This window comes from Epargyreus clarus, unplaced genomic scaffold (genome assembly GCF_041222505.1).
Source record: "Epargyreus clarus isolate Ecla_fem2 unplaced genomic scaffold, WU_Ecla_fem_2.2 ptg000015l, whole genome shotgun sequence".
NCBI lineage: Eukaryota > Metazoa > Arthropoda > Insecta > Lepidoptera > Hesperiidae > Epargyreus > Epargyreus clarus.
The window spans coordinates 12,982,785-13,009,755 of record NW_027332223.1 but is presented as its reverse complement, the minus strand read 5'-3'; the positions used below and the strand labels follow the sequence as shown (position 1 = coordinate 13,009,755).

The window sequence follows — 26,971 nt, the reverse complement described above, 5'->3', positions numbered from 1 at the left end:
ATCGCACTTACTCTAAAGTTTAGGTCCCTGAAATTATATAGGTAATTACTTAAAAATGTATTCGACAAGGATCTGAATGAGCGAAGTGTTACTGTTACTTAACGCAACTTCTTAAATTATATGTATACCTTTAAAATTTAATCCCCCTATAAATGTTCCCACAATGAGCTTTGGCCTCTCCCAATCATTTAGTACTAATTAGTTAGCAAATTATTTGAAAACATTAAAAACGCTAAACCTTCCGAACGGGTTAGGCCACTGGTTTAAGCAACTACAAGTTACAACAGATCGCTTTAAATTCAACAGTGAAACAAAACTATAACGATTCGCTTACAATAAATTAAATATTATCATTACGTCTTTAAAACTAGAAGAGAAAAAATACATTATAAAAATATAAAACACAAGTGTTTAACGATATTACACATCAATTCCTTGGCCGTATTCAATTAAATCCTTGTCGAATAAAAAACGATACGTATTAGTTTAATCGATTACAACGAGTGCCGTGTATAAAGTGGAACAACCAGTGCTACTGTAAATATACAAGCTCTACGCTACGGAGTTCAATTCCTTCAGAGCTGAAAATTACGAGTGCTTGATCTTTAAAATGTGCAACTTGATATTTAATGTGACATTAAAAACAGTGCAGATGCGCTACAAAGCATGTGGAACATTTGTGTCCCTATAATAATCTTTTCTCATGTTTTACGCTACAATAGAATACCTATTGACACATTCGATTAATTCTTAGAAACATCGAATGTTGTATAGGCCTTCGAGTCTACAATTGCTCATAAGATATCACATATAAGGGTATTCACTAACTATAAGTGACAAATAAAATCGATGTCTACATTTAACAAAATAATGTGCTCAAAACCGAACATCCAATGATTGTTACTTAAATATGGCATATATACTAATAATGGTCATAATGTGTTTTATTGAATTGTTAAAACTACTTTAGAAATGCTTATCTGGTTATAAAATTGTAGTAGAAAAATAAATTTTAAACATCTTTGTGAGTTATCATATCGCACAGTCGGTAAGCGGTGAGTGTCTATCTATCAAAAAGCAGCTTGATATTGGGAAAAAGTCCGACGTGTATTTTTAATAACCCTTGATCAATAATTGAGTTAAAATTTAGAATACTTTCCATAAAACATAAATATGTACATTTGCTTCCACAACAACAAAACACATTTTATGTAAACTTCTTTCTCTTCAAAAACTTATGAAAGGGCCATGAAGTTAACACTGTAATGTGTCTAACCTGAAAAATTTAACAGCCAGAGTTATCTCAAACTTGTAAATAGGGATTATAAAACCATTTTTTTTTTACAAAAGACTATTTGGTTTGTGAAAAGCAATTTAAAATAGGTATCAAAGGGTGAAGTCGGACCATTCCCAGTTACGTAGAAGCGTGCATCAAAGCTGCATCGTACAAAGCCTAATAACGCGCGACATGATCACCGGACATTATAACCCGCTTACTCACCAAACACTTAAAAAGCCTAAATCCATCGCAAATACTATGACAGACGCACAACTTACTGCAGCTATTGACACTCAGTTGTATTATAATTATTATGTTATTATATTATTACAACGTAAGTACTATTCAAGTCATAGTTTATTAAATCAGTGTCCGATCAACCTCACTTTAAAATAAATGGTTCAATCAAAAGCTTATACGCCCATGACAGTAGGCAAACTAACTTTTGCCTAACAAAATTGGAACCTAAATTGTCTAATTTCGAAATGTGCTAGGCAAAAATTGATTTTTATTTTTTATTTTGGAAAAAATTTTCCTCATGACTACGAAGTACAAACATTGGTGGCTGATCATAGAGGACAGAACTGTGGTGAACACAATTTCATTGAATATGGGTAATATTATACTTAAGCCATTGTACATATGGTCAATGTACTCGGCCACATAATTATTTTACGGATATCTTAATTCTTGATTAATAGAGTTGTTCTTGCTTAGTTGCTTCCTACATTTGTACAACTGAGTGCAATCCGACGCGAAAACTTACGTATACGATACAAGCCAAATACAAAACTTTAAAATTGATATCGACACAACGTAACTAATATTTACACAAACGAATAAGATATCATTCGAACGTAAAATATAGATTTTTATAGCATTTAAAAAATGTATACAGATTAGATAACAAGAATATCCGTAGCCGTTACAACTAAATAATGTATTGGTAAAACATAGGCAAAAAGCGAAATGACAAAAAAATATTGATTAAATGTAGGCCTTTCATACACAGCCCGAATAGTGTAACAATATTACATTTTGTTACGTCAATATGTCGATATTTGGACCAAACTGTTACACTTTATTATAGTTTGTACCACAATAACATTATATTATATATTTGACACGAGTCTTCCTAACTTTTCAACAACGCTTATGCAAACCACAATAAGTACCTAATAAAATTTATTGCAACTAAACGTTACCTATCGACTATCTATCGAGATAGATTTAAAATTATAAAATTTAATTTCAATGTTACGCCGACATTTTCAACGCTAAGTCTCAGATCTATCTTGGTAACCCCGCATTGAATTAGGCCCCTTGTATCTACAGACATTGAACGGATCAGACACAGGTCGTGCCAGACAAAATAATATTTGTCTATACAATATTTTGACAGGCACGGCTCGTATATGCATGGTTGTATTGTGTTGATGGTTACATATAACTATACTTTATATGAGAACAATACTTTTTGTCTACCACGGCACGCGTCTGTCACGCTCTCTGTCTGTAGATGTAAATGAACCGTTAACGTTCAGAAACGCACCGGAACCTTAAATGTACTCTCCATTTTAATATTCTATATTTAATATTGAACTGCGTTCATTTAACTGTCTTCAATACAAATTCCTCTTCGAGTTGCGGTCTATAAGTGACATATGTCAGTCATACACATTCAAGTGATCTTCAAAAACCGATCAGTTACCAAGGAGTTCATAACAAAATTTATAAGTACATAATTTAACATAAAACAACTATCACAGCATCGACGCTGATTATCAATAAAGACAACAATTTGGACAAAGGCCTAATTTACTTTTAAAGACTAGGTTATAAAATATATTGAAATCATTGCGATACGCATTCTAAATCCATCCGGAGCCAACGGCGATATGTGAGTTATTGTAAGTGGGTCAACAATTTGAATATTTAACACGTCTCCACGGATTGCGGAGACTATATCGATGGTCTAGAACACAAACGTGTTAAGTGCAAAAATGGCATTGTTGAAACTATTTTTAACTGCCATTGTCTTCTTTTTAAAGTCCACCTTGATGTCAATTAAGACACTTAGTCACTTTAATACAAGATAGTATTTAAAATTCTGATAACAGCAATGAAACATGATGATATATAACATTTGGCATAAAAATATCAAAAGTCCTATTTTTGCACTTGCTCCGTTTGTCTTTTAGACCATCGATATATAATCAACAAGTTTATATTGGGTATAAATAAGTTATAAATAAAGTATAAGATAGATTTACATGCACCATTGTAATGTGATAGAAACGATGCTAGTTTATGAGATGCCATCCCCGCGTCTCGTGTATTGTAACTACTTCATTAGGAATAATTTATACAGTTCATGGTACGTTTTTCTTTAGAACTGTCTTATTATGTAAACATTTTATCAATCTTCGAACAAAATGATTATCCACGATAGTTCATTCTATAATAAAACCATATATTAGGTATACATATAAAACCACATTCATTTGAAATTGAAACTAAAAACCTTACTCTGTCATAACATTTCTTATATTTACTTTTCTTAGCATGATTCTAACGACGATGCGCCATACAAGAAAGTTACTTGATGGGTATGTTCATGATTTCCTATTTTTTTCCAAAATAAGTTATTATTTTTTGCTGTTTGTAGTTGCCAGTGCGTTGTTTTTACTTACGCAATACGAAACGTCATAAAAGGTATCATAAACAAGATGACATTACATATTCCTCATTTGTTCCATGATCAAAAAACGTGAAAAAAAAAAACGTACCACGAACATGTCGATTGCATACAGATATCGTAGATCGATCGAATCTATCGATATCGTCCTCCTTCCTCCGTAGTGAAGTGAACACCACTGTTGGCTACTGTCGCGGCAGGCTGGCGTTGGCGGGCAGCGTGGAGCTGCGCTGCGATGCGTTCATGTACGCCACCTTCAGGTTCGAACGCATCGAGTCCCTGTGAAATGAAGCATTCGATTAGTGTATTAACTACTTTTAGAAGGAATGTTTTTAGTGTAATAACCTCTGAATTGGATGATGAAATATTTACTGAATAGAAACTAGTTAATCTTCATTAAAAAGGGTGCGACGCTAGCAAGGCGACAGTCTAGTAAGAGGCGAAGCAAGTTTGACGTACTTAGATTCGGTGGGGGTCGTCTAAGAGCGGGCAGATACCTGGGTAACAGCTTAGCGTGATCATAGTCGTATTGGTGCGGACATTTATTTGGTTGATAACTCGACGTGGTCATGTTGGGCATATCGCGAGCATGTGCGGTGGGTGATAACTTGGCGTGATCGCGTTCATCTCAGCTATAAGGTTGGAACCTCGCATGGTCGTGGTCAGCTCAACACGCGCCTACCTGGGCGACAGCTTTGCGTGGTCGCAGTCGACTAGGCGCGCTGCACGTACGTGAGCTACAACTCTATGATCGTGGTCGGCTCAACGCGCGGCACGTAAGCGAAAGACAATTGCGCGTGGTCGTGGTCGACGCGCACGTACTTGAGCGACAGATCGGCGTGGTCGGCTCGGCGCGTACGTACCTGGGCGACAGCTCGGCGTGGTCGGCTCGGCGCGCACGTACCTGGGCGACAGCTTGGCGTGGTCGTGGTTGGCGAGGTGCGCGAGCGCGGTGTGCGCGGCGCGGTACCCGTGGCGCTGCACGCGGCGGGCGAGGCGCGCCACCCAGCGGCGCTGCTCGAGCGCGGCGGGCGCCAGCAGCAGCAGCTCGCGCGCGCGGTCCGCGTGCAGCTTGCACGCCGCCACGCCCTCGCCCTCCGACACGTGCTCCGCGTGGATCTTCATGCGGCAACCTAAACACGAACATTTGTCAATCTATTTACTATGTACATAGTTTAAAAGATAGACATATGAAGAAGCAAGAGAATCTTTAATATAATAAATTTGATTGTAACCTAAAAATATGTTGTGATAAAAAGAATTACTTTTACAAATTCTTAGTGTTCATAGTGTACAAGCGATCCATTAACATGAAATTCACAGCAAAGCTTATGTTGCAAATAATAAAAAAATATATTGCGAGCCACTAAAAGGTATAATTTTAATTAAATATAGCCATCGTGCCCTAACACTCATACAACATTTAGATATTGCCAAACGATACGCGGAACAATGAGTCTTAACGTCGCACACGAATACAAACGCATAATTTACTTCGCGATGCACTGAGCGGAGAACTGACAAGTATGATGGTGAGTACCAAATACACCCGAGTAATTATATACTCTCGCCTATTCATCTGTGCTGGGTGAGCATGGAGATTTTGATATATGCCTAGCAAAAACGAATAGACGCGATAATGTGTATTTAACTAACTTACTCATGTACATTCAGTACTCACAACGATACTCTGCCGCTCCGTGTTCACATACTCGTCATAATTCGACGAGTTACTCGGCAAATAGTTCGCAAATATCTAAATGAAGCATAAATTTCGAAACCAAGCAAAATAAAAACAAAAGCGGTAGTGCATCGTGCAATACTAACGGCGGCACTCGTAGGCGTGCGGCGGACGGAACATGTGCCACAGCGGCCGCGTGCACACCTCGCACGCGGTGGGGATGTGGTACGTGATGCTCACCAGGTCGTGGCCCTTGTGCTGCACCGTGTTGCCTGCAACGCGCGTAGATATGCTCAGTTGATGGATTTTTTATTTATTAACGAAATTGGATTATCGTTTCTGAGAAAGTTGCGGACATACAAATATACATACGTAGCGATCAAATAAAGTATTTCCTTTTTTAAAGTCTGTAAAAATTAAGTAGAAACTTCGAGCCGTAACTATCATATTTTAATTTTTTTCCAAAAAAATATATTTATTGTTAATTTTAGCAAACATTTAGCACACATTATAATTATATTAGGGGAAGATGAATAAAGATGAAACAAACTGTGTACACATAATGCGTAATAATATCAATCGAAAGTTGGCAAAGTCTAGCATCAAATTCCAATCTTTCATAAGCAAAATTTATATATAAAAATCAATTGCTGTTCGTTAGGCTCGCTAAAACTCGAGAAGTGCTCGACCGATTTGGCTAATTTACGTTTAGAATTAGTTCGTTTAGAATTTGTGGAAGGAAGGGAAGGTTTAAAAAGTTGAGTAAATATGGAATATATTTCATAAATAGATCCTGAGGCGGTACAAAGTTTTCCGGGTCAGCTAGCTAGTCTTTGATAAATAAAAGTAGAATAGATTAATAAATAATAAAAAGCGGATATTATTACCGGCGTGGTCCGGCGCGTCGGCGGGCGCGTCCTGCGTGTCGCCGGGGCGGCGCGCCTCGCCCTCGCCCGCGTACAGCAGCTGGAAGATGCGCGGGATGTCCTTCGCGTCCGCGCGGATCACGTCGCCCTGCGTCACCGAGCGCACGTGGAACACCTTGCTGGAATGCGGGAGAGACGACACTATAGTCTGATTCATAATTAGGTGTCCAAAATGTAAACAAAGAAATGTCATTGTCAAAATACTATTACAGGTATTGCAAACCCCTTACAAATTAACAAGAAACGAAAACTTTCACAAGCTCAACAAAAAACAATAACTTAATAATTGCACACAATTAAAAAAAACGCGCAATGAATACTAGAAAACATTCGAGTTGGACCACGATCACGGAAATGAATAATATCAGCTACGAAACTTAAAAATGGCGGCACAATAAATGTTTTGGATCCCGATTGTGTTACCATTATCACAATTTAATTTTCGACCATAAATCTTGTTTTTTATTATTATTACTGTATGAAATGAAATTTAATTAATATAAATATTGGAAAATGTGAATTGATTTTAATTTATTTAGATTATTATTTTATTATCATTGTATTCATTTAATTTTGTCAAAAATAAGAATCTATCATTTGAAACATATTTTCTTGATAGGTCAACACCTTTGTTTACATTTTGGACACCTAATTATGAATCGGACTATAGTATCATGATTTAGTAGACGAGATGTTGTATATAATTTAAATAAATACGAAATAATACGTGCATTAGAAACGGTAAGACTAAGATTGGCGACTATTGTATAAATTAAAACAAAAAGAAATGTTTACAACTCCGTAAAAATTACTAATTTTTGCAAGTATTGCGGCAAATATATTTAAAAAGAAATACAACATAATATTGACATTAGTAACGGCACAATTAAGTTTGGTAACTATTGTATAAATGAAAATAATAAAAAAATATTGTAAACCCTAGAAGCAATTGTTGATATTTGCAAGCATTATGGCAAGGATGTCTTAAGATGCTTCATCTATCACGAAAGTTTATGCATTTCGTGGGTATAGACCGAGAAGATAAGTTCCTTGCGCTGAAATAAAATACTACATACTCACACCTAATCGTTCTTTAATAATTGTGACCTTATATGTAAAATTGGCGACGACGTTCACGACAAGCACTAAGAGCGCGTACGAATCGGAGGCTACAATTGAACTGACAGTAAAACTATCCGGCATCCCCACATAATTTATGTACAAATAATTATTTATACGCCCATATTTAAACAAAATTTACTAAACACACCTCTTTTATCAATTCTTAGACTATAAAACCAAATTAATATCTAACCTCAAATCGAGTATCATAACGGGATCCGTGGTGTTTTGCTTGTCGCTCTCGCTGTTGTAGAATATGATCTTCTTCGACGACACTACGACGTACTGCTTCTTCCAGCCGTGTCGGCGGATGTTCTGCTTGAAGGGCACCGAGAGCCAGCCCTCGAGCGTCTGCTCGGTCTCGCCGTCCTCCGCGTCCGCGGACGACTGCGACGCGGTCTCACTCGTCAACGCAGCCAGCTTCTCTTTCAGTTGCTCGATTTCGGCGTCTTTGCTGTCGACCTAAAAAAAAATATTGGCGTTATTCAAAACTTTTGATGTAAGAACATGAGCTGTGTTAGGAATCACCTGAATTACTCATGCAATTTGGTCTTTCAATAATTTAAACTTGTTGACGTTCCATACTCTAACAAATTAACTTAGTCTATCGTGTTTCATGTATATTCAGGGTTGGAGTGGCTCTGACAGTCACAGACAAATTTGAACGTATATTTTTAGTCTATCTTTCTTCATCTTTGAGTCTCTTAGTCCTTTCCATATGATATGATTAATTACGAAATGTAGAATATTAAATACAATGTTTAATTCTAAATAATATTATTAACATACACAAACACATACGCACTCACACACACACAGACGTACATAATTTTACTTCATTTACTTGAATTTCAACGATTAAAACAAAACTGGAACTATCCTTAATAGATTGTAGAGTAGTGAATATTTTTTTAGTGTTTAAGAATCGCAACATTAATACACATAAGGTCATTCACCTCCATAGCGAGCCGGAGCCTCGCCTGCTGCTCCTCGAGCAGTTGCTGCTGCGAGTCCTGCAAGTCGCGCTGCAGCTTGGCGATGTGCTGGTCGGACTTCTCCTTCTCGCGCGTCAGCTCCTGCTGCAGCTTGCGGTAGTCCTTGTCCTTGCGCACGGACATCTTGCTCTTGTTCTTAGCTGTGGCCGGGTTCATGTCTTTTCTGTATAGCAAAAAATATTACAAAATATTAAATTGTTTACTTGTATCTTGACTTGCGAAAAATCATTGCCGCAATAAGAATTTCAATGTAAACAAGTGGTATATAAATCTTTGTTTCTTTGGCACTGAATTTCTGAATCAAAAAATGCGATTAGAACATCAAATTACATTACATACCTGATTAAATGTTATGAGTATTTTGACATCTCTAACCAATATATTTCTGGCATTAAGTCTTATAATAATTCCTAAATTAAACCCGCGCAAAGAGCAATAATAATATTTGATGGCATTTGACACAGCCGTCTATATGAATTTGCAACAACAAATAAGTCCTCAATGCATTGATGGACTCAAAGAGTTTAAATCCCAGAAAAAATTTTCACCTTTACTTTAAGACACGATTCCAGAGAAATTCTGCTGTATCATTATTTTTATTAATTAGTATTAACTATTAAGTGTCACAGAGATTGGCGTATATTGTAGTATGGCATCGTACTAACCTGTTCATAATCTCAGCGAGCTTGTTAACGGCCTGCTGTTTGAGCATGATCTCGGAGTAGACCTTCTTGGTGAGGCGGTCCACGTCGTCCTGCAGCCCCTGCAGTGTGGCCACGCGCTCCGCCAGCGCCGTACCACTACGTCGCAGCTCATCCACCTCCTGTATATGTAAATGCGTGTTATACATTTTTATTTTAATAAATTATATATAATATAGGAGTATCAGGCCGATGGTAAGCGGCTACTGTCGCCCATAGACATCTGTAATCAATCCCAAAATGGATAAGAATCCTACCGGAGGTCGGTCACAGATGCGCCGCTACTCCTGAGGACTAAGTTGGAACTCCTCGGAAAAGTATACCTCCCTTACCACACCCTTCAAATCAGAATACCAGAAATAATATGTGTATTATATAATGTAGGAGTAGCAGACAAGCATGCAGTCCTCAAAATCAATCGTTATCGCCGGTCACTTCCATGCCTGTTTCCGCAGATGTTGTAGCGAGTGATTATGGAATAAATATATAAAGAAGATGAGCAACAGCTTCTACTGCGGATGCAATAATTTCTATAAGGAGTCTATGATAAGGGCTGACGACGGAGTAGATAAAGTAAAAATTTTCAATTTCACCCTATATCTGGTGGATAGTGTCCAGTAGTGAATTTTAAAACGGCTGATGTATGAAATGTCCAGCAGTGGACCACAAGTGACTGATTGATGAAATGTTCAGTAGTAGACCTTAAAAAGCCGATGGATAAAATGTTCAGCAGTGGACCTCAAACGGCTGATGGACAGAATGTCCAGCATTGGACCTAAAATTGCCGATGGTTCCGATGTCCAGCAGCAATGTCCACACACGGGTTACCTTCCGCTGCAGGTCGATGGTGGCGCGGTTCTCGTGGTCGCGGTCGCGCAGCTGCTGCAGCAGCGTGTCGCGCGCGGCCAGCTCCGCGCGGTGCGCCGCCGCCGCGTCGCGCATCTCCAGCTCCTTCATCGTCTTCTCCTTCTCTAGCTCGCCCACCGTCTCCTCCGCTATCGACCTGCGGACATACATTCATGTTAAGGTTATCATGTTTAGATACGTTTACTGATGAAGCTCTAAATAAAATAATGTCTACGTGGGTATAATTTTGTAGTAGCAATGAGTAATGTTATTGTACAAATATGTCAAAAAATTAAACCAATTCAATTATATATTTTTAGATTTTAATGATATAAAACTACAGTATTATACTGTAGTTTTTTATCAACATACTATTAAATACTATTAATTTTCGTATCATGCAACAGATGCGATTTCTGGCATTAAAAATAAAAGTATTAAAATGAATTAGTATTAAAAGTATTCTTTTTCGGTATTATATCCAAATTTCCTGAATACAGAAAAGTTTGGTTTATGTGTGAAGTGTGAAGCGTTCATGTTATTAAAATTCATTGGAAAGTGGATTACTAAATGAGGCAAATAATGATATTTGACATACTTGGACGTCTTATATTAGTATCCCTGCTTCTCCTCATTCACACAAGAGTATGTGCACAAGAATAGACTTTTCCCAAACCCCAAAACAACAACCAACCAGCTGCGTGCGCGCCTCGCCCGCCTGCGCGCGGTACACCACGCAGCGGCGCCGCTCGCTCCGCCCACCACACACGTACCTGGCGATCGCCTCGGAGTCTGCGCGCGCGATGGCCAGCTGCAGCTGGTGCATGAGGCTGGCGCGCTCCTGCTCCAGGTCGCGCGCGGCCCGCGAGCTGTCCTCCAGCTGCGCGCGCGCCTCGCCCGCCTGCGTGCGGTACACCACGCAGTAGTGCTGCTCGCTCTCCAGCTGCGAGCGGAGCTCCTCGCTCTGCAAACAAATATGATGCATGAATTATATGTATTATTGAAAAGCTTATGATTGATATGTAGTTTTATTTATGACATATTATTGTAGAAACATGATACATGCATATGACATAGTGCGTGTAAGTGTATCAGTTGATCAATTTTATAATAATTAACAGTATTTATTATAGAATTGACGATAATGAAATATTGTACGTAGGTACAATATCTAATTTATTATCAAAATTAGTGCATATAAATGAACAAACTTTGGTTTTACGTTGTAACTTTGATTAGGTATATAATTATCGTTAAGTTCTGCTTTATAGCATCTATATGTGCAGTAAATAATATTCTATATAACTATATAATAGTACAGTGTCAACCAGTTTCGAGATATTCCGGAGTATGAGGTAAGTATAAATATGCGTTTTATTAGAATATTGTTTTTTGTAATTTTACTAACTTCTATATTTTGACAGATTAAATTTCGTAATTTACACAGACTTTATGAAAGCATGTAGTTTAGCAATATGCCTCACTACTAAAAACTGACTTAAGGTTGCTTACTATCAAAAAATCAACAACGATCAACAATCACTGTTACTTTTTTTAACCTATTGTATATTGTATATTGAAATAGCAAACGAACGATGCTTATGATTGAAGTTGCAAGGTAGATTGCAAGTTGGTAAGTGGATTTTAAACCATTTCTACCAGCAGCCAATCACAGGTACTTTGCCATTCTTGAGGACTAAGGTGTCTCATATGAAAGTGAACTGGTATCCATCCCTTTCCATCGAAATGTAAACGCTAGAGGTAGATGTGGCGGAGGTACCTCCACGGTTAAACACCATACTGATTCTACCACCTTTCTATTAAATAACATTATAAACAAACCATAATAAAACATAACCATTATATATTTACATGTTTAACTTAAACATAATTTGAATATACGGCCGTTGTTTTATCTTCACTAAAACAAATGATAAACAACACTACACTATGTAATCTAACGTGTATGGAAGGTCTGTGAACAGCGGTAGTGATATAATAGTTAATATTGTTACTATATATATTATGTACCTTTTTACCCATTCTATAAACATATGACTTCAATTATCGCTGTTGCAATAGAGATTGTTACAATAATACCTAAAGATACAAGAATTCCTAAGTTGTGATTTGCAATTGACTTATATTACTGTAAAATTGTTTCAATGAAATATTGTTTTAAGAAAAGGAAAATAAAGGTAAAACATGTTACTCTAAGTTTTTGATGAACATTATGGGCGTATACAAACAAAGCGCTAATATCAGGTTTTACTGTTTTATACGAAGTAAGATTTCCTTACTATTCCGTTTAGACACAAAAGAATATATCAAGTTATATGCGATGTTGCACTCTTATCGACGGCACTTGATACATTCATAACAATTATTACACCTATTATAGTGTTAAACTGTAAATATTATAACATTGTTTTATCCTGCATTGAACTTACTTTAGTTTGAGAATTTCATAAATTACTAATATACATCACGATATTAGAATTAAATATTACCGCGGGGAACGCGGCTTAATAACCCCAAATATTAATTATAGCCGGTAGCTTCATTTTCGTACGAATATTACACTAACATTAACATTAATCATCGTAATTACCGAAAAAAGAACATCGGCGATGCGAGGCAAAATGTATGTTTACCCATTAAATTAAACTCTGTACAAAAACTTGCTGTATCATAAAGTGTAACAGTGAATCAAATAACTATCCAATTCTCGTATTAATGCATACAATCAGCAGTTATATTTTTTGCGGCGTCGACTTTAGCTCGGCGCTCGTTTCTCAATTAGACGACGGCACTAAAACAATGAACATCTGTAATTGAATAGCTGGCTTCTTGCACGTTATTCCGTAAATTGATACCAATATAAATACGTATGTAAATAAACTCAACTGTGCAATAAAATCATAACTAGTTAGAGATGACCAGGAAATAAGACGACACTAAGGCATTCCGTTTATTAAACTGTGCAATAATCTAAGTGTTTTATAGGCCCGCTGTCGTTAGTTGCGTCGGCCTTAATCAGTAAACAAATAACAAAGTAAATCGACCAGGCCCGGCTTTGTGTTATAAAATATTTTCTAAGTAGTATTTATATCAAACTCTTCATTTAAATGGGGACCACACGCATTGTTACGAAGGTTTATCTTCTCGAGAAAATATGAGTGTCTAGTGTCAAGGTGATTAAAGCATCGATATAAGTTTCGTTATGAACAAGTGATGTGGATTACGTAATAAACTAATTTTAGAAAACTTTTCAAACAATAAAATACTATATATAATATTACGGACAAATAATAAATAATTTTTTGAAATCAGCTCAATCAGTTTGCAATTAAACTATAATTGGAAACGGGTTGAGTTCGCACGTAAAATCCGCTTTATTTATTTTTTTGCGTGTTATCGCTATCCGCGACCAATTTATCCAATCCAGAATATGAGGATAATAATATGGGGATTTCGACTGTCCCACATTGAAAGCAAGAGGAAAACTCGTTTACAATACTGTATGTATAAAATTAAATCAATAAATTTATTTGTGAATGAAATGACATAGCGTTGGTTGTAACTTTTATTGAGGCACTTGTAACTTTTATTGAGGCACTTATTCCGCTTAATGGGTTGCAAACGTTAATTTAAATTATGAATGACATACATATAATATTGCATTTATATATACAATATATCTATGAATGTCATTCAAATCGAGACGACGGAGATCAAATAGATGATATATCTGCTCGGGAAAATACGAGATTGCTCTCTACTATCATACACAAAGCACCAATACAATGTTATGTAGGTTAATGAATTAGTTAAGTAGATATGACCAGAAGGGGAATTAATTATGAAGCACATATTGATTCTTGGAATAAATTTATCAATTACGTTAAGTGTGCACATATCTTGTACCTATTTTCTAGGAAGTGCTGTGCAAAGTATGAGAGAAATTCTTTCAGATAACACGTGACTACGCAGATCAATATGAACTATTATATACTACACTTGATTATTCCCCGAAACATAAAATGAATTGTTCGTAAATAAAAAGATAATATTTTATTTTTCATAAAGTCCACAAATCGAAAACTTTTTTATGTTGTACAAAGATTAGTAATGTTATTATATATTTAGAATTCGTATTAGTATTAAATTTCATATAATTTAAAAAAAATATCTAACACAGACCTTTGTGATATCTAATAAAGGAAATAAAATTTTATTTGGCTTAGGGATATATTAAATCTAAAACCCGTTTTTCGCTCCGTATTCAAACCACGAAGGGTTCTACCACTCTAACTACAGATATTAATACATATTTCACTGCAGAATACACTAGGCTATCACCGACCTTGTAATGATATCTATACGAGTAAACAAAGTTGAAGTGGCTCTTTGTGATTTCAAAACAGTTGCAATTTTCTAAGCTCACACATATTTATGTGATCTGAGTATTTTTCACATATATATGCGACCGATTTTTATGGGACTTTCAGGTAAAACTGAGAGCATTACAAATGACATTGACTATTTTTCCCCCAAAATGAAATCGGAAATTCTTACAAATTATTTATTACACGTACCTAAATCTCACAAAAGTGTACGCTTAATCATCGACTCATATATGAACAAAACAAAACGTGACCTGTGCAAATTATGTTTTTAAATAATAACGGATGAATAACACTTCTCAGAGTTAAATAAATATAAATGTGGCAAATTAAAACCGATTTTGATGCGGTTTTAATTTTCTACTCACCTCAAAGTGTGTACTACTGTGTACCTAAGTTTATAAAGGTGACCACTTCGTAAATGGCTACCACCGTTCATGGATAACTGAGACCAACCCCATATAGATAATTTACCTGAGGCCAATTGTAGGTATTTTGCCACCCCTGAGGACCACCAAAACGCAAGAACTGTTTTACGCTATAAATATGTGTGACGGTAGTACCCCCTCGGTTAAACTATATTGGTTTTACCACCATTCAACAAGTAATATAAATATTGTAACAATTGTACCCATATGTATTAATAATGTACATGAAATCTATTTTCAACACTAGTCATTAGAAAGAAAAAATAACTCCGATAAACAATCAACTAACAGGAAACGCGAATCGCTTAAAGAGCTTCAAGTTAAAAACCACGAAGATAACGTGCATATACGTTAAATTATTTTTGAGCAACAGCTTTGCGGAACGTGCGTCGATCTGAACGCATAACTCACGGAGATAAACCGTTACAAATGAATGGTTATTTATTGTTGTCGTCATTACTTAACCTGAATCAAGGTCCAGCCACAAATTTATCGTTATTGTATTTATACCTTTTAGCAACAATGTAAGAGACAATGTTGCGGTGGTAACACTTAGCCCCGATTTAGTACTACAAGTATTCTACTAACACCTACTAGAAGGAGCTAAACTCAGAGGTAATTTGAGAAGAGCTTTGAACAGAGTAAGTGCTAGCGCAGTGGTATTAATTTTAGTTTTATTTTCTCTTAAAGGTAATAGAATTATTCGCGGTTTCACTACGGGGGTTCCACCGTCACACCTATTTCTGTCGTATCCAAGCAGCGCTAAGCGATCCTATGTTGTTTATATTTTAAAAGAAATTGTTAATTAGAGTTCAGGTAAGTGTGTGAGTGAGGTGTAATAGTGCTAATTGGTATTCAGTTTTTAAAGAATTGGTATCATAGAGACAAGCGAATGGCTCTAGCTTGCTATTGAAGGGGTTAGCAACGCATCTATGGAAGACGTCAGAACCTCAAACTAATTGAAGAGTGACCACTTATCATCAGATGGACTGCATGCTCGTTTGCTAATTCAATTTAAATTAAAAAATAGTGCTGGTGCGCATCTAAGACATGATTTTTTCTTGTTGTTTCATTCATCTGGGTGAAGGTAATTAGCGTTCACTTACTCTAACGGTAAAGGAAAATATTATGAAGAAACCTACGTTACAGTCATAAGCGATGTGTGAACTGTACCAACCCGCGTGTAATCAGGTGAACTTTGGACCTTCAAGACCTTTAGGAAGTACATATTTTGTAGTGGGGCATATGGGGTTATAGATTTTGTAGATAATACAGATTACGATTATGACAATAAAGGCGCACAAGACCCGGGTGAAGTAGGACACCGACAGCCTGATATATTCTAGAACGGGCCGCACCTCTTAGTTCCATGAAATACAATGAATGTCCATTCCATTATATTTCTAATTACATCAATATGAATGACTTAAGCGGTTGCAGAAAAACCGCTGAATACGTAATTCTTGTTTATTTATTTGACGACGCGGCATTGCACGCGCAGGTATATATCTTATAAGGCGAATGTGCGCGCCGTAATGTTTGCTATGGACAATGACTCACTGTGTCGTAACGCCGAAGGACAGTCTATTTCGGCGTGATGATACTATGATTAATTCACAGAACAGTAAAAGCGTCGTTTAATAAGCAATCCAACTTAGTTATCTTGAGTTTGAAAAAGCTTCGCTAGATAATTTCTAATGGCCGCATAGGCTTCGTTTGTGATTCACGCTGTTGTTGCCAGATGACTGGATTTTCACGGGACATCCTAATTTTTGGGGTCATGATCATGACTTGTCTCACGTACCTATGCATTTTGTGGAACGGAAAATGTGCTGTTTGTAACGTTACTAAAGTAAATGAAATATTAGTTAGTCACCTTTGGAAAACAGTAGGTATTATTGTTAAGCAATTTAGAAAACAAGACATACAGGTTATTTTTCGAATAACCATAACTAGATTTTTTATTTATAGTTTTATGAAATAAGTTGAATATTTATTTGAAAATTACCTACTTTTATTTAGTACTTGCATAGTGGATGACACATATTTCCTTTTTTTTTTCATATAACTAACTCATAATCAACTTTCAACTTTATTCTCAGTATTCCTAATCTACAAACTGGACATTTGCTTCACATTGCAACCCAAAAAGGACATATTTGTATTTGACCATACACGTTCGAATCCGGATCGCCTGGAAGACTACCGTTACGTGACCGATATTTTGCGTACAATAAAGAACGCTTAGAGCAATATTTCAATTCCCAGTGCAGCGAAAACCGGATACCGACGCTACCTTTGACACTTTAGTTAGATCATATAGATCGAGCCAACTCGTCATTCTTAACGTCCGAATACATAATAAATAATAAAAATTCAGTAACTGCCGGCAACGGTGATGTCATACGTCGATAAAAGAAAATAAAATTGTAGATGTGTTTATGTCATGTCACATTTACGACTATATTCTAAGCCACTTATATCCTTATGTACAATATACATTACGGACATTTTCTAATTTTATTTCTTATTTATCTATTTATCTATAAAGTCTGAAGTTTTCAAAGAAGTATCACCGACAGATTTTAACGGTACTTTCATACGATTTTTAAGGTATTTCATAACCTTCATATGGGGTGATATAGAGAACTTTTATCAAGCAAGTAGAATGAGTGCTTACTTTAAAATAACCCTCTTTTGGGGATGGGCGCACGCAACGCCGCGCGTTTACACCCATACATAAATAAACCAGTTTCAAAAAATATCTAGTTGTTACAAAGACATTGTCTAAACCAACTTGATAGGTCAAATGCTTTAATTTTAAAATTCTGTTATGAAATTTATTTTTCAAGGTGATAATTTATATCGCTCGAATGACTAGCGTTAGACATTTTTATGGCATCTATATATTCATTATGTGGTAGCCGGAAGGCAATGCTCACTTTAGGTCCAATTTTATTATTCCAATTTGTTTACTAAAGAAATTTAATAAGTAATATTTATTTTATGAATTAAATCTTCGATCCAGCTATCTTTATATAATTAGCTATCTTTATTTGTATGTTATATCTAAGGTCGACACGTGCATTGATAAAATATTTAGTTTTTATAATATGTTTAACCCATGATGTAACGAAACATAATATGTATATTATTATATTTACGACATATCACTTATACTCTTCTAATATCGAATAATTTCAAGGTACTCTTTTCTTCGGAGGTAAGAAATTATTTACTTTCCTTAATAACAATAATCTACCTGATAAGTATATCATTTGTAATATGAGTATAATGTACCTATATACTTAAAAACGAAATCATAAAACATCAAAAATTGTGTCTTAACTCACTGTTAACACTTCTTTAAAAATCTTTATATAAATAAACATGTTAATACACCTACATAAACAAAGCCTACCAAAATACTGATAAAGAAATTGATTATCGTAAATTGTACTCAGTTGTAAAGTCAACGTATCTAAAAAAATAAAAAATTAATGCCCCTGGCTAACACAAAGTATGCGGTATGGACATTAATGGACTACGTTTAATATACATAATTATGTATCTTATGTTTTTTATGTATATCTCACTATTTTTTAATTAATTAATTTGTTCTTGGACGGTGTATATTGCTTTCTTTGTTTCTGATTATTATTTTTTCCTTGTAAAAAGTGTACTAACATATGCATAATGAACTAAGGAAGTAACACTTCTGTTTGGCGTTAAAAAAGTTTACTTAAAGAGGCATTAATATTAACGTATGTAATTGTTATTACCGTAATAACTGTTAACCTTTTTTTAATTGTTGTTTTGTGATTGTGTCCTTTTTAAATTTATTTATTGATTTTCATCTTTGTACATTTAGTTTTAAAAGTGTACTGTGTGCTGCAATTAGAGATGGGCAAAGAACCCGGTTTAAACCCTGTGCAGGGTTTAAACCCAATAAATACCCGTTTATTTCCTCCCACTGGGTATTTATTTGGGTGTTTATAAAATGAGTTAATAAAATCTACAAAGCTTTTAAAATAGTTCAAATGTTTATTTAATAGATATACTAGATATAATATTTAATATTATATATTTAATAGATATGGTTTTTACTGTATTTCTAATGTTTTTACATTTTTAAATATTACATTTTTAGGGGTTCATCTATTTTTATTACCTTTTTAATTACTATTTGTTTGACGAAACAAATAAGTATACCTCTCGTATACTATTGCACAGGTGGTGTGGGAATATGGGCATATAATGTAAAATGTAATTCTTACGTATCTTAATATCTTAATAATTATAGCTTTAAGAAAAAAAATATAAACATTATTTTATAGATAATTTTATTTCGAGAAAAATCCAGAAACCCGAAAATTGTGACGTTTGACCCCGAATAAGTGCCGACACACACATCGATGAGGACTTTTGGAACTTTACTTGTGATGGTAAACCCAAGGTCTCTACGGAAATTTAGCTTTATGTTATTTGATTACTATTTTTATGTCTAAATTGACCGGACTATAAAAACTCCTCTATCAAAATGTTTCAATGTCATTTTCTGTAAATTAAGTAGAAAAAAGTAAAAAAAAAAAGTCTTCCAAAAGTTTAATCTATTATTGTTATTATCTTTGTTATTTTTGGTTTAATGACAAAAAGTTATAGAACTAAAATTATAGATAAATCAATTTGAAACCATAATTGTTCTTACTAAATTTCTGTGCGACAAATAGTTTGCCTGGTAGAGCGTAAAAACGCTTTGTGCCCCTTTTTTCAATATGGCGGCCGAGGGACAACAGTTGGGACTCCACAAATTAGGATTTAACTGTACACTAAGCCCTTTACACTAATCATTGACATCTATAAAATATAATTGGGTCTTCGAAAATTGCAACCCAAATGTAACACATCCGAATGGACTATAACAGCGTAGTTAAATGAAATATGTGCTTTTAGAGTGCATATTTAGTGAATTGTTTACAATATTATTTTAAAAATGATATTACACGAAGAAAATAAAAATATGAATGACAATAGTTTACACCCGCTGTTTGGGTGTTTATTTGGGTTTAAACCCTATTTCACCCAAAATACCCGGTTTAAACCCGTATCCACCCATTGGGTTTAAACCCTCTGCCCATCTCTAGCTGCAATTGTCTCGAATAAATGATATTATTATAATAATAATAAATGATTACTACCAATTCGCCTACATCTGAGTCGAAACTTTTAAAAAGTATACATACAATAATATGAATAAAAGAAGTAACACTTCTACTTGTCGTTAAGATAAGAGTCATGCAACACTCACCCTGGCGTAGTGCATGTCGCGCTCGGCGCTCGCGGCGGCCAGCTTCTCGGCGGCGTCGTGCAGCGCGGCGCGCACGGCGTGCAGGTCGCGCGCGCGCGCGTCCCGCTCCGCCGCGGCCGCGCGCGCCGCCGCCTCCGCCGCGGCCGTCTCGCTGCCCGCCGCCAGCCGCGCGGCGCGCTCCTGCTCCAGCGACGCTTGCAGCCCCACCACCTGTGGGGTGTGCGTATTTTTTGAAGTTTTGGGGAATGTATGCTGGGGATGACGATCTGAGATCGATTAATCAAAGAATTGATTTTCTGGACCAATAAAAGTCGATTCTTATAGTTGATATCTAGTATTGGATCAATTCAGTGAATCGATACTTCATCCTAGAACAGGGATTGCGAACCCCTGTTCATCAGTTCACCTACCCTGTCCTAGAAGATCAAAATTCGTTTTCTTTTTTTTTTGTTTCGATGACAACCATAAAATTATTTACAATTAATACTTAAATGTACTTCGATTCGAACCGATTGCAAAATTGATCTTTTTCGGAGAGTCGCTATCCCTAATGTATGCATTTTGACATGTATGGTAACAAACTTCCACAATGATACTTTTACTGGGGAACTTACACGTTTTTGACACATCTTTATGATAATAAGTTTTCGTGATTATACTTTTACCAGCACATTGTATTAACTAGTAGTAAACTTTTTTTAATTGTGTGCACTTAATTACCACTGTAATTCAATGTTATTTGCTATTTAATACTCACGTCACAAAGTTACTGTGGTGCGAGACAGATACGTAAATAATTACTGGTTCGATTCCCAGCCTTGCAACTACATTTTTTGCATTTTTTTTATACAGGATGATAACACAAATGTAAGTAGAATCGTTAAAAATAAAATTCGTCAAGATTGAACAGCTGACTCAATTTTAAACTAAGATGACAGATTGTATATTAAATAACACAGGCATTTTACTTGTATTCGTTATCCCGAAAAAATATGTGGATATATTTTTTTAAACCTCACCTTTTCGCTCTCCTGTCGGTGTTCGCCTTCCAACTTCTGGAGTCGCTGTTGCATCTGGCGGTAGTCGACACTGAGCATGGACATCTGGCGGTCCTTCTCCTGCGACGCGGACTCGGCGCGTTGCCGAGCCGTCTTCTCCTCATTCAACTTGCCTTGGAGGGCTGACGAAACAATTGCCAATGCGACTTTATACATCATTCACATCCCTAGGCAAACTTAGAGTAATAATTAGCATAGAGCGAGTCCATGCCAATGCTTTAGCACAAATCGTAGACAGATGTGATTTAGTTCAAAACAAGCTTAGATGTAAAATGTAATATACTACTGAAGTTCACAGATCATATTAACTATTAAAATAATAAAAATTGCTAACTCATTTAAGTTAAACTTTAATGATGACCATTCGCTCTATACATCCCATAGTGATGTTCTCATCTGTGCCTCATTTGTACCCGGGTAGACTCGCTCTATACTTTATAATTACTTTGAGTACACTCCTTATACACCATGCATTGCAAACATGCCACAAACACCAGTTAACTTCATAATCAGTCAGTCAATACTGACTTCAGATCACATTTATGTCAAGTCACTTCAATAAACAGCGTGTAAATTTCAAACCAGAACACAAGCTTTTTACTGGAGTAAAAATGCTCCTTTGCAGCGATAAAAATCAATCACTTACATGGAAAAAACTACAAATTTGATTTTTTAGAAAATGATTTAAGTTGAGCAATTATGTAATTAAAATCATATTTTATCCATTCCATTTTACATGCACAAAGTCAATTGGAATAACATACAGGAAAATCTATGGAAGTGCTTCGAAAAAGGCATCAAAGTTACATTCAAGACCAAATTATTTCATACTACAAACATAGCAAATTGGACAATACCTTTTAATATTTTTTCCAATGTTCCTGAGGCATGCAAAATATGAAGTTTCCATATATATAATTTATCGGGTCTGTTTAATAATTATAGGTATATGTGGGGATTGTAGCTGATCTCTACCATATAGGGGTTACAAGTCTTTTGAAATGTACATAAAACTCACCCTTGACTAGCTCTAGATTGGCTTCTTGTTTGGAAAGCAACTGAGATCGTTGAGTCTCTTGGTGCGCGCGAAGCTCCTGTTGATAGAGATGTTGCGCAGTTCGTAGGTCGTGTGCGAGCGAGGCGCACTCCTTCTCTAATGATGACATGCGTTCCGAAAGCTGTCTATTGTCAGCCACGACTTGTCCTAATCTGTTCGATGACCGATCTAACTCGGCGTGAGCGGCATTCAATCTACTGGTAGCCTCAGCGGCCGCGGACTCAGAACGTTGCTTGGCTGCCTTAGTGTTTCCGAGTTCTTCTGAGAGGGTGCCGCATTCGCGTTCGAGTGCATCGCACTGCGCTCGCAAGGCGGCAACAGTGCCATCGTTCACGGCCGCCGCGGCTGCCTGCGCTGCACTTAGCTCTGCAGCTTGTTTTCGCGATTTAGCTGCCGCCTCAGACTCCAATTTTAGCTTTTCACGCATTTCTGTCAATTGTTTTTCCAGAGCATTAATTTTATCATTATAAGTTTGTAAGTTGCTCATTTCTTTAGCCCTTTTACTTTGTTCCTCATCTAGGCGACGTTTCATGTCACTATAGTTTAATTCAGCTTTTCTTCTTGAGTCAGCTTCTATTTCTGCTTTGCGCTGTAACTCCTTAAGATCATGTTTTAATAGAGCTACTTCTTTGTCACTGTCTGCGATTATTTTCTTACTTCTAGACTCTCGTTGCGATAATTCTTCGAGTTGAGCACACAACATTACTTGCCTATCTTCCAGTTTGCGTCTTCCATCTCTCTCTCTTTCCAGTAGTTTTTCTAACTGCAATATGGCTTCAGATCCAACATTATTTAAATGATTATTTGAGATTGTATCGACTACATCAGCTGGTTTTATTTTACCTCCACACAGTTGATAGTCACCATTATATGTAAAACCCACAAATGGTAAGTGGTTCCCAACAAAAGCTTTTGGAACTGGGAAAGATTCATCTAAAGCATCTGACTTTTCAATGTCATCAAAATTTCTAGTATCATCATCACTGGATAACTCAGGGACTACAGGAGGTACAGAGTCCCGTAGATTTTCAAAACTCCATTGATCATTAATAAAAAATGGGTGTTGTTTAATTTCATCAACACTGTTCTTTCCGAGTCTTTTTGTTCTGTCAGTTAACAGACCCCTTATTAAGATTTTGGCTTCCTTTGAAATTTCAACATCATCAGGAAACTGTAAAGAGTTTCTGTGATCCATGATTTTACCGTAAGTGCCTACTAAACTATCAGCATAAAAAGGAGGATCTCCTATTAACATTTCATATAAAAATATACCCACAGCCCACCAATCACACTCACGTCCATATGCACCTTCACCATTTTGAGATTGTAAAACCTCAGGTGATATGTAATCTGGTGTTCCTACAGCATTGCTGGCTCGAACTAGCCCATCAGGTCCCATTCTCATGCATGTGCCAAAATCTGCTAATTTCAGATGACCATATTTATCAATCAACATGTTATCAGGCTTAACATCCCGATGAACAAAGCCCATTCCATGAATCACATCCAATGCTAATACTATTTCCATGGTATAAAATTTGGCCCATTTTTCTGGTATATCATAATTTGACATGAGACTTACGAGGTCACCACCAGGCATATAATCCATTACCATGTAAAGATATTTATGGTCTTGAAATGCAAAATGGAGTTTTAGTATCCATTCGGAATTAGCATGGGCCATTATGTGTCGCTCTTCCCAAAAAAATGTGGAATCTGATCTCTTGATCATCTCTACTTTACTTAGTAGTTTCATGGCATATACCTGACGGGTAGATTTGTATCTGACTAGTTGTACTTCACCAAATGCTCCTCGGCCGATCACTTTGATCAAATCAAAGTCTGCTGCTTTCATACGTAGATTAACTATTTCAGATGCAAAATCTTCATCTAAAAGAGGAAATATTACAATAAAAATCATTAATCAACTTATTAATATGGATGCTAATGTAACGGGAAAAAGGATTGTTTAAATTAAAATTGGTGAAGTATAATAAATGTTATTGATTCACTTGGTGACTTATGTATATTTTTGAAAAGTGGTAGAATTCTTAGTAATTTCACTGTGGCTGTAATACTGCCTAACCTACGACAGTGCTGTCATTTCCTGATTGAAATAATGTCATAAAGTAGACACTGCTAGAGGGCAATTCAATTTGACTAAATTGTAAGCTCAACTCTGAATTGTAAGGTCTAACTGATTAGAACTCCAACCATAGCCTTTTCGCCGTTGCCCATGGATACTCTACTGTCGAACTATCAGATAAAATATGTGTACATTTGTAACCTCAATTTATTAAAATAAAATACTAAGGGAATTAATAGAATCTTACACCTCAAGTACTAAATACTCCACGATAGTTCAAATCAAGGTAATGATAGCAAGCTGAGCAAAGTTTAGGTAAGGGTGGTACCAAAGCTTATAGTTTTAAAAAACCTGGGCATCAGTTACTTATTATCATTATTTACATTAGAATAGTATTTGTACATTTAGAAAAAGGATCATAGGTAGTTATTATGTAACAAAATTTTGGGAAAAAAATATAATTAAAGATAATTAAATGGGGAAGAGAAACATTTTTTAAAGTTACTCCTGATAAGTTCTCATCAAAATAATCAATTCAATTAAATGTGTACTATACAAAGATAACTATTACACATTACATAGATATATTTCCAAGTTTTCACACAAACCTTGTTTATTCCTTATCTATTTTACAAGTTCTATAAGTTATCTATTCTATAATCAATTATACTAAATTGTATTGGAATGGCTTGTGTTCATAACATTTTTTAAAAACAAACATGAAGAAACAACTTTCATGTTCTTTCAAATATACATATAGAAAATAGTTAATTGACTATGATATTGTTATATTACAACTATAAGTAGAAAAATGTAAACCACAAATTTAAAATGAGCAAAGTATGCAATTTAAATTGCAAAATAAAATAAAAAATGTAAGCTTTCAAGAGTAGCTACACTCTTGTACAATATCTATAACAAAGTTATGTATAAAACATAACATTATAATATGTATGGAACAAAACTATGAAACATGGTTTGTTTATATGACATTGAATCATACTGTGGAATCTCGAGGTATTTATTATTTTAAATTATCATGAAACTGATAAGAAGCAGCTGATTTAATATTTGTCTTTCTGTAATCTATTCATATTAATAATACATTATCCTTCATCAGAGAGTACTCACATCTGCCGGTGTAGGCCTCGACATTTTTCATCCGGCGGATGGCTGGGTGGTCGCAGTCGGAGACGAGTGCCGTGACGGTGTCGAGCAGGCAGTCCACGTTGCCGGTGGAGCGAGGGTCGCACAGCCGCTCCTCCAGCGCGCGCAGCCGCCGCACACGCTCCTCGTCCTTCACATTCTCCATGCTGAACCCTGTTTCTTACGTCCTCTGCCACTAAACGCCACCGCACATTCTCCTGATCGGTACTCCCAATGAAAACCCCACTCTCATCCCGACACATCAACGAACGAACAATGTTTTGTTACTTCTGATCGCCTACAATGGATATCCTACCAGTTAACGGGTAACTTATGTTTCATTATAGAGAAATTGACTCGCTTAAGCTCAAAATGACAGCAGATAAAGGTGGTTCTCACAACAAAGCATATGCACGTTTGCAAACATAACCGAGTGATTGACAATAGGCGTCGCCATCCAATAACTCTAAATTGTTTATTAGCACTAAATTAGATAAATAATTGGCACAACTTTGAAACAATAATCTAAAATTACGAAATATTAAAAACCGCTTGATTGATGAACGATGATCAAACAATATTGTGAAGTTAGCAACAAATTACAGACTTTGCAATGGCGACTACAGTGTTGCCAACTTGTTGCAAGTTATGTCGTCACTTGATAGATACACAGATTAAATATATTATATTGGTTGCCGCACACAATCAACCTGATAATAAAATTACTATTGAAATATCAAAATGAGGCAGATATTTCACTCAGACAGTTATTGATCGACAAACTGTCGATTGAACATTATAAACTTTATATTATTTCAAATGCTATGAATGTATGTTCTATATTATATAAGTTATCAAATATTTAGTAATCATTTATTATATACTTGATTTAAATTTAAATAGTACAGGAAATTTTCCAAATAAAAAATAGTAGTTGGTTATTTTAAAATTGTATTATTTTTGATAAATTAATATATCATAGCTTATTATTTTATAAATAATAATTAATAAGTTCTATATATAATAAATATAAATTGTAAATAAATAAAAAAAAAACTCATTTATAACTTAATAAACGAATAATGTTTACAACACATATTTATATACAAAATACAAAAATATTAAAAATCTATATGATTTAAAATATTATTAACGTTGGCTTTGGATAAGGTACTTAATATCCTGCGAGTATTTTTCATTTCGATCAACTAACAGTATTACAAAAAATGCTAAA

General features: G+C 35.6%; 1 protein-coding gene across 1 annotated transcript; it reads right to left on the bottom strand.

Moving 5' to 3' along the window:
• Positions 1-1,999: 1,999 nt before the first annotated feature.
• Positions 2,000-26,330, bottom strand: rock1 (Rho-associated protein kinase). Its single transcript, XM_073080933.1, has 13 exons — positions 25,723-26,330; positions 22,467-24,395; positions 21,410-21,570; positions 20,391-20,600; positions 11,022-11,212; positions 10,231-10,405; positions 9,367-9,524; positions 8,663-8,864; positions 7,900-8,168; positions 6,546-6,703; positions 5,805-5,930; positions 4,882-5,110; positions 2,000-4,256 (listed from the first exon to the last, which is right to left on the bottom strand). Exons 1-13 carry the CDS (start codon positions 25,901-25,903, stop codon positions 4,163-4,165), a joined length of 4,083 nt encoding a protein of 1,360 aa, XP_072937034.1. The 5' UTR covers positions 25,904-26,330; the 3' UTR covers positions 2,000-4,162.
• Between the last annotated feature and the right edge of the window lie 641 nt (positions 26,331-26,971).

Coding starts and splice junctions, on each gene's coding strand:
- rock1 (XM_073080933.1), bottom strand. CDS start 25,903: ATGGAGAATGTGAAGGACGAGGAGCGTGTGCGGCGGCTGCGCGCGCTG. Junction 8,865..9,366: donor CTCGCTGAGATTATGAACAG/GTTAGTACGATG, acceptor TTTGCTATACAG/AAAAGACATGAACCCGGCCA. Junction 5,111..5,804: donor GCACGCCTACGAGTGCCGCC/GTTAGTATTGCA, acceptor GTTCGTGTTTAG/GTTGCCGCATGAAGATCCAC.